The sequence below is a fragment of the Fulmarus glacialis genome, unplaced genomic scaffold, assembly GCF_000690835.1.
Source record: "Fulmarus glacialis isolate BGI_N327 unplaced genomic scaffold, ASM69083v1 scaffold10543, whole genome shotgun sequence".
NCBI lineage: Eukaryota > Metazoa > Chordata > Aves > Procellariiformes > Procellariidae > Fulmarus > Fulmarus glacialis.
Window position 1 is genome coordinate 1 of NW_009202308.1, and position 12,959 is coordinate 12,959.

The window sequence follows — 12,959 nt, forward strand, 5'->3', positions numbered from 1 at the left end:
TTCTCTAGCAGAATGCCATGGGAGACAGTTTTTTAATTAAAAAAAAAAAAAAACCTAAACAAAAAAACCCTGGAAAAAAACCCAAAGCCCCAAAAGAATTACAGCAATAACAAGTAGATAATATTATCAAACTTGTAGTCTCAAGCCTGTTGAGCAATTTTCCAGGTCTCTAGGTGTAAATAAGGTTGACACTTGGAAACTTTATTTCCCAACAGCTGGTCATTCAACAGTCACAAATACAACATACGTATTATAAGCTGATCAGCTGAGTTTTTAACATCCTAATTCCTCACTGAGCTCAGGTATGGTTAGCTCGTCTGATGGTAAAACTGTACCTATGCAGCACGACACTGTAACCCTCAGCAGAGTAGAGCTCTGAAAGCATGAAGCTGGATAAAGTCAGTCCCAGGGTAGGATTCAGCTCACCCTAATTTCAGACATCTACATCATAGTTGCCAACACGTGAGACCAGCTTTTAACCTTCCACTTAAGTCAACAGAGATCTAATCAATATAACCAGTGGAGTCTAGAAAGCAACTATCTTTCAAACTAAACAGTTCTCAAGGCTCTGTCGACTAGGGGTAGGACACAGCTTCCCAAACATACTTATCAATGTGATTTGACATGCCATAACGTATCCAAAATATCTACACAGAACAAGCAGATTTGATGCAGGATGCACAGGTCACCTATGCAGGCAGGTGGGATGCCACACAGAGACTCAAATCATGGTGGAAACCCATATTCAGGCAACTGACTCCTGCATTCCACTGTCTATATCAGCAGACATCTAGCTCAGATGGAGACACTTTCGTTGTAGGCACCAAAAATGAACTTAACTCCATTTTGGCAGAGGGAATCCAGAATCAGTGTAAGTGGAAAATATATTTTATGACCGACAAAAATTTCACACTAATTAAGTAACCACCACAGTTAAATTTCATAATCTGATATTACAAACTTTTCATTCAAATGAACAGAAACAGTGTGCTTTTGTTATGTATTTTTAAAGCAAATTTTAATAATTTTATGAAGAATAACGTTTGTCTAATATAATACTACGACAGAACTATAAATGAGGTCCCAGCTTCAATAGCAGCTCTTTCTATGAGCCTCAACAAGTTACAACTCCATTGCCTGTTAGGATATCTAATCTAGGATAAGAATTGTTCCTTCCATTTTTATTTATTAAAAAAAAAAATTGAAGAAAAACCCTATGCATACAGCTCACTTACAAATGAAGAATTGTCCAATAACTTACATGTTATATACGTCACATATTTGGGTATGTGACAGCACTAAAACATCCCCCAATTATTTAATTTCTCAGCATGACAGTAATAGTTAGAGAATAAAGATAATTAACAAATTCTCCTGTATCAATTACTTTTCAAGAGACTTTCAGCCAAATCCTCCCTGCTTTACACAAGTAGTCAGCTAAATGTAATGACATTACAGCTGGGAGTGTATAGGATTAGAATGATTTGATGCTTTGGTTAATACACATCTGTTACATGCAGCATTTAGCCTGTATGTATTATTGTATTTTGTTGTTGCTGTCATTCAATGCTTCATGAGCTAAGCTAAGCACATAAGGAATTATCATCAGAGGTGTATGATACACCAAAAGTACTTGCATAGTTCTTCTACTGTTGTCCACTGGTACCAATTATTGCGATTACCTCCTTGTCTACAGATCAATCCAAGGAGCTTTCATACATGTACATCATAAATCTTCCTATGCAAGAAATGACTATATTTTCTTTCTTATGCATTGTACTTACCTAATCCTTTAGGAGTAATGCCACTGCTATCAGCAGGATTAACCACCCAGTAGTAGTATTTCAGTGTGTGCATTAACTGCAGTACTGTTCCTACTCTGCGTATGGTGTTATAGATCGTAGCAGTTCCAATGAATTCAGCTGACAAGTAGGTATACAAAGACAACTGCACCTGAAGAATGAAATAGTTATCCACATAAATGTAAGTTATACATTAATAACTTTAATTTGTAGGGTTTTTAGGGTATACTCTGGATATGATATAAAAAAATAAAAAATAATTACGAACAACTTCACTTAGGGCAGGGACTGGACTGATATCTGGAATGACCTCCAGAGGTCCCTTCCAATCTAAATTTTCTATGATTCTATGATTTATGCCATGATAAACAACCTGGTTTGTTTTCTACCTTGTCTTTTTATACTAAAAGTGTATATTGCTACATTCTAGGACCCTGCCACTTTTCACTTTGGTCCACATTCCTCAACTGTGATTATTTAGGAAAACAACTAATTCATTATCACCAGAGATGAACAATAACTTTTTATAGTTTTTATGAAACCAAAATACGTAATTTAAATTAAAATCAAAGTTTATGCCAGTGTGTAAAAAAAGATACCTTACCTTTTGTTTACAATTAAAATTACATACTTTTATGCTTAATCTTTAGGAAAACAATGTAACACAGCCACTGAAAAGGGGACTAGGTTTCTAGAAACAGTCTTTTGATAGAATTAGCCAGAATCTTAGGCAAGAATGGAACTGCTTTTAGAAACTTATAAAAGACATTGGAGAATATAGTTAAGCAGGGTATAGACTTCATGATCTAAAAAATCTTTGTTATTACCATGTTTTAAAATTAAAAAATTAAAAACCTGAGTACCATGATATAAAAGAATACTTGTAGGAGAGTTATAATATCATTCAAGTGTACCATTACCTTTGCAGGGGTATGTATCCAGATAGCAGGATTAAAAAGAATGTGATCACATAATTGCTTCAATAGAGGTGCTCCATGAGACAATCCATCCAAATACTTCGCAAATGACAAAAATTGTTCCAGAACTGCTCTGGTTATATGAACTCTAGATGACTGGGGAAAAATAATCAGAAAGAACAAAGAAAGAAAAATCTTCTTCCTTAATATACTTACAGCAGAAATATGACGTGATATTTTACCCAGACTCACCTTTACTAAATACATGCATGTATGTTTTTATGTCACTGAATATTAAAGTAAGAAAAAATATCAGCAACTTATACTTTCTAAAAATATTCATGGTCTTTCTAATGGCTACATTTAACAGGTTAAAAATATTCATCAATAACTGAGGTTAAATCCTTTTTCTTTTTTTTTTTCCTTTTTTGTTTTATTGTAATCCAGTCAGGATTCTACATTTTATAGCACAGTGCCTTGAAAACTTCGTCTGAAATCCTTAACTCTTCTTCAGTTAATTATGTGTCTTACTGAAATTGGGTTTCCCAGTATGTAAACACACATTACTGGTAGACTTGCTTTTGTTTCTTAAACCTAAGTAGGTATCTGAAGGATTTGGGTTCAAGGTTTCCTCAAAGTTCAAGAGAGTCCTTCAGTTTCATAGCACATGCTATAAAATCACTGTTGAGAGCTGCTCCCATGCAGTAACATGGCATGCGGACTTTGACAAACTTCTTTATAGAGTAAGTTTACAAAAGGAACTAATAGGAAAAACCACTAAACATCCTTCCCCTTGCCTTTCCTAAAAAATGTTCCAATTACTTTTAATGCTGTAAGTACAGTCTGGGAACATGCAGATTTGTTATTTTTAGAAGTGAAGTCCATTTCTCAGTAATACAAGTTCAGCCTGGATGCTGAGTTTCCTTTGGCTTTTACATCACAATTCACAATAAATAGTCTGCAACTAATAAGAACAAAAATGTTATTCTGAAGTTCAAGTCAGGGGAAAAAAAAAGTTTTCTGTCCTCTCTGAATTACTTGATCACATGCAAATGAAGAACAGATAATTTACAAATAATAAAATTGAGCCTGGCTAGGAAACAAAAGGATTTTTTCCTGCCATGTGTGCCAACTGAATATAAGCATATACTGAAAAAATAAAATACATCCTTTTGAAAAACTGCAGCTAAGGAGAATACAGCATAAAAACCCCCAGAAAACAGCATGTGCTGTAAAAATTATGGTGTGACAGAAATCAATCAAAATCCTTTAAATATTCACATACCCTGAGTTTATTGATTGTAGCAGGTGTTAATTGGAATAGCACACAAACTTTTTTTTTAATTTCATGTACAACATTCTAAATTGATGTATTCAATGTGCGTAAACCATAGTGCTCTATTCAGGAGAACGGGACTCCACGAGGGCTCACTAGCCTGCCTGTGTATAACTTACAGAACTGGAGCTAACAGCTTTATAATTCATTCCGGTTATGTCACAAGAAAACATACCATTGGGAAAAAACGACCTTAGACTAGCTCTTCAACATTCTAAATCACACTTGCTTAGTACAGAAAACATAGAAGCATAGAAAATAATCTGCTATTAGGTATTACTTCAGCAAAGGTAAAGTCTTTCTACTATAAGAATGTATTTCCCTAGCTGAAAATAACATAGGGAGCAGAATGGGAGAAATTTTTATCATTCTTCTTCAAAATTCTGTACATCTTTAAAGGTGAGATTATTGTTATTTAATTTCACCATCGGACAACACAAAGCTCTGGTCATAACTTCTTCTCAAATGATTGTTATACTGACCTCATGCTAATGAAAAATACAGTAGCAGACATTCAGGAATGTCAGAGCCATGAGATTCAACCATAAAAGTATTATTATCTTAGTACAGTAGTTTGTTTTCACATTATTAAACCACAGTAACGTGAGGGCTTTGGGCCAGGAGGCAGGTAGTGTTCCTCAGACAAGCATCTGAACTGAACCTCAGTTTTGTAATAACTGCTCATCATGTCTGAAAACAAGTAAGTAAAGGGAATGCCCCTTGCAACTGTTTCTTTCAAAATGAAATTATGTTACAGTTTTTCTTCTTCAAAACACAGAACAACTATTTCAACAATTTCAGAACTGAGCCACAGAGGATTAACTTAATTTTTATTAACATACACAAAAAAAGAATTTTAAACCTAAATTATGACATGTCTGTGATATGCTTGTTACAAACTGGGAACAAGAGAACCTTCCTGAATGAGAGTTTGGGGGACAGAGTGGAAAAACACAAATGAAAATACATTAAAGTGATACACAAATAGATCTAAAGTAAAAGCATATCTTAGACAAACAGGATGAACTCCAGAAAATTGATTCTTTGAATATTGGCATATAAGAGGATAAGGAAGATGAAAAGACTCCTGTAGACAACTTATAAGTATTACAAGTCAAAAATATCTCGTAACACCAATATGTTTTATTCCACCAGTCCTTTGAGCTAAGTGATTGAAAATACCACAATGACAGTAGAAATACTAAGAACAAAGATAAAAAAAAAGTCCAAACATACCTTTTCAAGGAGGTAGCCAATGACTAGAAAGCCTTTTCCACCAAGCATTTGCTCTTGCATGGCTACTGAACTCTTAAGAAGCTCAACCAAGAAAGCCAATAGGGTAGCACTGCATATAAAGAACAAGCATTTTTTCAGATTACAAATGTACAAAAATCAATCTGTTTCATTCTCAATATTCACCAGCTATTAAGTGAACAGAAACAGGCTTGAAGTGGTAAACAATTCCTTGAAAGAACACAAATCTTACTTTTTCTGACAAATTTCTCCAATGATTGTTCACATATTACAATGGTAAGAGTGGGAGTTCATATTCAAATAGAAGTGCAAAATCATTTTGTCAGCTCTCCTGATTTGACCAGGACTATCCAAAGTTTTACATATCCAGTCCTGCAACTTGCAGTTCTAGCCAAAGGTTTTGCAGTTGGAAGAGGGAGGACATGATGAGTGGGATCCAACTGACAGTGCTAGAATGATGCAGGCAGGGGCCATGTCAACCATTTTACCGTCCAGACTAACTATGCTAAACAGCAAAATTTGCAGCCACCAGGTATATAATCATTCCACATTTTCAGTCCCCGGAGTCACTACTACCACAGAAATGAGGCATAAAATGGCTGAACATGCATGCGGGCAACAATGGCCACCACAAACCATAGTGGAACAACATCAGGGTGAAGAGCTTCCTTCATACTTTCTCCAGACCAAACATGAGAATAATATCTAGGCCTGACAAAATAAAGGCTGAGAATCACTTTCATCCAGCTAGGAAAGCACAGAGAGACTCCAGAGGCCACAAGCAAATCACCCAGCAGCCCATCCCAGCAGTATCTGTAAGTAAGGTGTTCAGAAAGCACAGGGAGAGGGAAAAAAGTGTTCAGAAAAGGTTACTGTTTAAAAACCGAAGAGATATGAAAGACTTCAGGGGACAGACTTGGCAAGAAAGTGAAACTATGTTACGAAAACCAACAGTGGAAACATGACAGATCAATGCACCATGGGAGAAAAATCACAATTGACTCTTGGGTGGTGAGAGGGAAACAAAAATACACTCATCTGTTGCTGAGAAACCCAGAGGAAAGGGAGAAAGAAAAAAAAATTATGACAGAAAGGAAACATTTAAAATGATTTCTCAAATATATCAAAAAGGTAGATGAGAGAATGCATTCTACTGCATATAAAGTCATTATTCTTTTTCTAAAAATATAATAGGTATAACAATTCCTAGCTGTACTGACAAATATCTGCAACCATGAAGGTTTTCACACAGGGGGTGGGCACAGGCAAAGGTGAAAAGTGTGGCTGTTGCTGCTATGAAAAAGTGAATTAAAGGAAATGATCAACCCGCATTTTATGAATTTCAACTTTACTTACTGTAGTCAGCTAAAGGTTCACTTGCTCTCCAAATACAATCTTTTACTTTGAAATAAATGTTGAGTTAATCCATGCCAGCACCAAAAAATAATCAATGTGCTGAGGAAAACAAGATTTATTCTATTTGGCGAGCAAGGCTGCCATGCGAAAAGTAAACAGTGTAGGCAAAGTACGTGCTGTGAACATAAAATAGTGCCTTGTCTTGCTTCATTGTTGAATGGTCACAATAATCAGCCTAAAATCACATACAGAATGCTCCACAGAGTGTCAGCAGTAAAAGAACACAGATAATATCCATTTACAGCACTCCAAAGCCTTTACCAAAACAGCCTGTCAAGCTGTCACATCAATATCAAACCAGGTTATATGCATCAATTTTTTCTTACCTCGACTGAAAGTTTCTATTGTACTTGTCATCTAAAATAAGATACTCACCATTTTTACTACATGACAATCCATAAGAAGCTCATGTAAAGGGTTGAAGATTTATATTTAGAAACTTTTTTTTAAAAAAATTGAATAGGTCAAAGAAAATTCCATACAGATGGTGCTTACTATGATCCTTTATGAGTAACCTTATGACTTAGGAGGACAACCCATTATGCATAAAGTTAAGAAACAACACACATCTTTGCAGGATTAGGACCTAAATTACAATAATACATACTATTAGTATTATCTTGAAAAATAAAAAAATATTCTTAAAGTGAATTTAAAAGACTGTTATACCATGAACATGGCACCAGATTTAAGCCTAAAAGGTTCTACTTCCACTTCTATAAGTGATTTATCAAAAGCCCTTTTCTTTGTACTGCAGTTTATTTGTCCATTCTACGAATTTAGATGTAAAGTCATGGGCTGGAGTTATTCCTATCTCATATTAATACAATCTCTATGCAATTGTTAGAAATTCTGATAGGACTCCAAATACAAGTTATAAGACACACTGACACCCTAACAACAAAGATTTTCTCTCTTTTCTTCTTTTTAAGTATACGTAAAACACACCAGTCAACTCAGAAATAATCAGTGGCCAGTTAATATTTAACCATGCCACAGACACAGAAACATACAAGCTGGTTCTATGCAAGAAAGACTGAATCAACAAAGTTTATTAATTCAGATGCAGATAGAGCCCAAATATCACTTTTTAGATATTAACCATCTTTCTGTGGGGTATGGCTGAGCTGATCAATCCTGCCTGCCCACATTAGCTCTGCAAAGAGCTACCTTAGTTGTCACTGCAAAGTGATGCCAATGTTTCCAGTTCCAGGAAAACGTATTAATTCAGCCAATACTTTTGTGAATGAGCTATGCCTTCTCCTAAGTCCAAAATGGCTTTTAACATCTATTGAACCAGACACATAAGGACACCACAAGTCAGCTCTGCAAAGTCAGCTCAGGTCTGCAAGCAGTACCTCTAGCTTCTAAGCCTTCTGCATTATCCAAGATTGCCACCATAAATAACAGAGTTGACTGTAGTATATAGTAATTCAAACCTTGGGATAGCACATGTGAATGCATCACTACACTTTACACCTTCAAGTACATAAAAAATTCCAAGTACCAGAAAAAGCAGCAGTTAAGGAGAACCACTTGGCAGTCACATAGTAGAGGCACAATGAAGTCTGAGGTGAATACTGTAGAGTATTGATGAAAATTAGCACCATAATTAAATGTAACTAGCAGTTTGTCCACATCATTATGCAGGAAATGAAGTAATTAAAAGATCTGTAATATTTTAACTGATAGAAGAACTGTAAAATCAAAATGGAACTGTGTTTAAATTCTCACTGCACATACAGTACTGAAGCTATTACTACCTGAAGATGACGATCAGAGACAGGCAGAAAACAGATTACATGCTTAGTCTGATTTTTTTTCCAGAAATCTTGCTTACACTTGTTTCAGGTGAAACTTCTTTTTTGGAGGAGGAAGGAGGGAATGAAACTGCACTTAATAACAGCTGTTGCACAAAACACTGTTTTTACATGTTATGCTCTCTATCTTACATACTTTATGCTACAGAACATTCAATCTGCCTGAAAAGACCCAACAGTTAACAATTCTCCGATAAGCTTTCCCAACCTCTTCAAAACTTCTCTTTCCCCACATGTTCAGACTGACCTCAAGCAAACACTTAAGTGTGTGCGTGTATGTGTATATATATGTATTAAAAAAAAAAAAATCCATACTGACATAATGGATCTTTTCTCCTCAATACTGCATTCTAAGAATTTAGTCTTCTAGAGAACTGACTGCCCAATTTAGAGGATTGTATCCAGACCTTTTAACATATTTCTAAGGATAGTCAATTTATGTAGTCATCTTGGCAGCTGAAAATAAATTAAACCTGAAGATTTTAAACATAAAAATTTTTATCAGCAGAACCAGGTTGCCAAAATTATGCTTTTAAAAAGGTTGCTGTTGACACAGGGGAAATAATATTGATTAGAAGACTGTCTTCTAAGAGGAACAATTTTTCAAACAGAATTTAACAAACTTACCAGTAACTAAAATGCATCGGATTGCTGCAGGGCTCACATTAAACTTGCAAAATTCTGTGCACTGCCATACAAAATTTCTCTCCATTCTTGCCTATTTTCAACTCCCCTAGATACAAAGGCAAATATAAAGGATACTTCAGCCCATTCCTACATCTCCTCTATATCACGCCCTGCCTAGAACAGATCAGTTTTTCTGCAGTGCAGCTAAGATACAGATACACAATAAAAGTATATATGTCAACCAAAACTAAATAAGACAGAATTATGATTTCTACTGAAAATATGATTAATTTCAGGACAAAATTTTTCCAGCAGTTTTCCATTATTAAGAAGCAGAAAAAAAAAAGGTTGCAGACCAAAACATGAAGATGCTGTATTTCCAATGGTTATGATACTGCTTATTCTATAATTAGCATATTGTAGAGGCAGTAAGTCTCTGGAATACTGTTACGTAAAAAACTGAAGACTAACTACATTGTTACAGCATTGCCTGATTTTCCCCTCAAACATACATGTCCCTTGTGAAGACTTAAAAAAAAATTTATTTTTTTTTTTATAAATAAAACAGGATTGGTGTTCACAGCATACACTGTCTGACTGGAAGATGTTCTTAAGAATGCTTTCATGTCTATGCATATTTATTAAATTTGTGAAGTCCCTCCCTACTTATAATTCAGACAGTTATTCTTATGATGTGCACTGTGAAATTACAAATACCACCTAGCTTATTTCATTCATCTAAATATATAGATATAATATGAATAACTATTATGTTTCAATAGTTCATCATGTTTCAACATTATAATGTTTCAGCATCACAATCTTCAGTCAACAGTCATGCAATGTTACTCCTTAAATAAAAAATATACTACAGATATTCACAAAAACAACGGCTTCTGTAGATAACAGTCTTCAAAATTCCAAAATATGACACTTCCTTCTTCATTAAAATTAAGAATAATTACACACATAAATAAATATTTTATTTTCACTGCCCATTTATATCTATGGGTATTTAAAGAACCTTTTCATATTATATGTAAAAGAAACTCACAGTGGAAATCCCAGGGTTACGAAGTCTTTATGCTATGACAATCATCGAACAAGAAAGAGCTGCCTTTGTCAAATTCTAAATTGACTGGTAGTTCCCACTAAGCGAACAATTATTACTGTTTTGTGGAGCTAAAATACAGGACAATTTAGATAAACTATTCTTATGAAATGAGTTTCTATGACTTCACTTACAAATGAAGCATCCTATTAGGAACATCAGTCATACATTCAAATAAACTTAGATGACAAAGGCTTTGGAGGAATAAAGAAAACCCCAGAAGTCAGGAACCACTAGGATAAAAGTGAAATTTGTCTAGGGTTTTCTTTGCTGTTGTTTTTTTTGGTTTTTTTTTTTTTTTAATCACTACATAGATCAATTTCTCCAGTCTACTCTTTCACATGATAATTTTCTCTGAAAAATTTACCTTAATTACTTTAAGTTTCATCTTGGATTGTGTATTACGAAGTTATCTGGATTGTGCTTTACAAAAGGCACCTTTAATTAAAGTTGGCATGTAGCTATAAAGATCTAAGTATGTTGATTAATAACAGATTATTTAACTTGAAGAGGCTATGTAAAAGAGAATGATGCAGGTATTTGTTCTGTCTGATTATCTTTGGGAAGGATCCTTTATAAACTAATTCCATTTGTATTTCCAGCTTTTCCAAAATAAGACAAATGGATCGTATGATCATCTCCATCACAGGCTGTTAATATGATAACTTTTGAAAACTAATCTTAGAATAAACAGATGAAGTGGTACTAAGGAAAATCATACAGCAACAATTAATGTTTTCTTTTTAAACAAAAGGTACTTGCCCCTTAACTTCAATTCAAAATGCAATACTGGCTGTATTGACATAAATTATCATTATTATTACTCTTTGTCTGCTGGCTGCCCATTACATCTCATTGTTAGCAAACAGTTTTAAATTAGTTTGGCTGATTCATCAAGTAATTCATCAGAATATTTACTAAGTGTTTCATAATATGGACTTAGAAATCCTCAGGGAGAAGCGTTAGCAATATATTAGCAATATATTTTGATGCACAGAAGATGTGAGATGATCTCCACTTCCTTACTTCATTGCTTCAAGAAGAAAATCAAAGCACAAAGGGTAAGCATGGATTTCAGAAACTGTTTTTTCAGAAAAAAACTGTTTTTTTCATGATTTTCAGAAACTGCACTTATAGTACAGGTTGGGAATACAAAAAGGGATTTTCATCAAGGTATATTCACTGCTAAAGCATGAAATCAAACACTTGTGCATGTTTTAATGCAGTCAATTGTTCTGCTGCTACATTACTAATTACTCATATTCATTCATTCGTATTTATGCAGTCATGGCCACTAAAGCCTGTGTGCTGCAAAGCCAAAAAGGATTCCCCTAACCAGGCTGGACGTAAGATAAACTCAGAGCAGAAGAGACGCGGAAAGATGGTGGGGATGGAGAGGAAGTTCCCATGAGCTACAGCTACAGCAACTCTCTAAAGTGGTTCCTTAGCTTCCAGTTTAACTACCTTTTTTCTTTCTGTAAGCTTGTTGGAGAGAAAGAGGAAACTAGTTCTTTCTTTTCGCTTTTCCACTTCTTTTTCTTATAACATATGACGAGGACAATAAGAGAAGACTATTAAACGTGTTTCATCCAAACTGATGCCACTAAACACGAGTCAGATGAATAGGCATTGCATGGGAGAACTAGAGAGGCAAGACATTACACACCTCTGCTTACAGGCATAACATTTTGGGACACAGGCTCCAGTCATAAATTACCCACCCTTGATAGTTCCTGGATCTTCTGGAGTATGTGGAGATACTGCAGTTTGAGAGTTTACAAAGGATTTCTACCACATGATACAGTGACTGTATTTTCACTATAAACTATCGTCCAGGCAGTCTGATTTGGCAAGTCACATTCCTACCGTCACAGTCTGGGAAGATTCCAGTACAACTGATTTCATCTGAGCACAGCTAGGTTATACTAGAGACTTGAAATTTCAGGTGCGATATTCAGCCTTCTTCCCTTCGAAATGCATGAGGAGAGGGTTATCAGCACCCAACTCTGCAAACTCTAAATTGTAGACTGGAGGCAGGGGTGGACTGGAACCTTGGCTCTCCATCAGAGGCACAAAGGTAAATGCAACGACCTTGGAAAGGATGACTTTTGTACCCACTCTCAAGTTTAAATACCTGGGCCAGCTGTGGCAAACAAGAAAATTCTTGAAAGACAGTAGAAGAGTTCAGCTTAGGTAGGTAGGATACTACTTGGCATTCATCTTATTTGCTACCATGATCTTAAAGATAAATTCAATTAAACTAATAACATTATTAAGAATTATTGGAAACTCACAGATTTTTCATATTAAGCTAACAAAAAAATCAAGACATCAAATTGTATTTCCTATCAAGCTGTGCTATTTCCTGTGTGTGGAAACTGATAGGAAAACTGCCTATTTCCTATCAAACTATTCATCTACCAAAAAGTAGATGCAGCAACACTGCTAGTTACAGACAGGAACTCAAAAAGTCATCATTTGAATATAAAAAATACTAAAAAGAATGAGTACAAAATATTAATTGATCAAAATACACACAACATTTACAGGAAAAGATGACGAACAGGAGTTGAAATATTATTGTTTCCATTTCACTGACTTACTCACAATGGGTGGGCAATATACTCTGTAACAGGGCTACCTATATTAAAGGGTGAAAATAATGTCAGTAATAAA

At 34.9% G+C, this 12,959-nt stretch overlaps 1 protein-coding gene across 1 annotated transcript in view; it reads right to left on the bottom strand.

Annotated features, from left to right (window-relative positions):
* Positions 1-1,784: 1,784 nt before the first annotated feature.
* Positions 1,785-12,959, bottom strand: part of LOC104074194 (neurobeachin-like) — a gene marked incomplete at both ends in the record, with an annotated part of 49,225 nt that continues 38,050 nt past the window's right edge. Inside the window, 3 exons of the mRNA XM_009574245.1 lie at positions 1,785-1,953; positions 2,723-2,875; positions 5,292-5,400. Coding sequence (XP_009572540.1) covers positions 1,785-1,953; positions 2,723-2,875; positions 5,292-5,400 — 431 coding nt within the window. The remainder of the gene's footprint in view (positions 1,954-2,722; positions 2,876-5,291; positions 5,401-12,959) is intronic.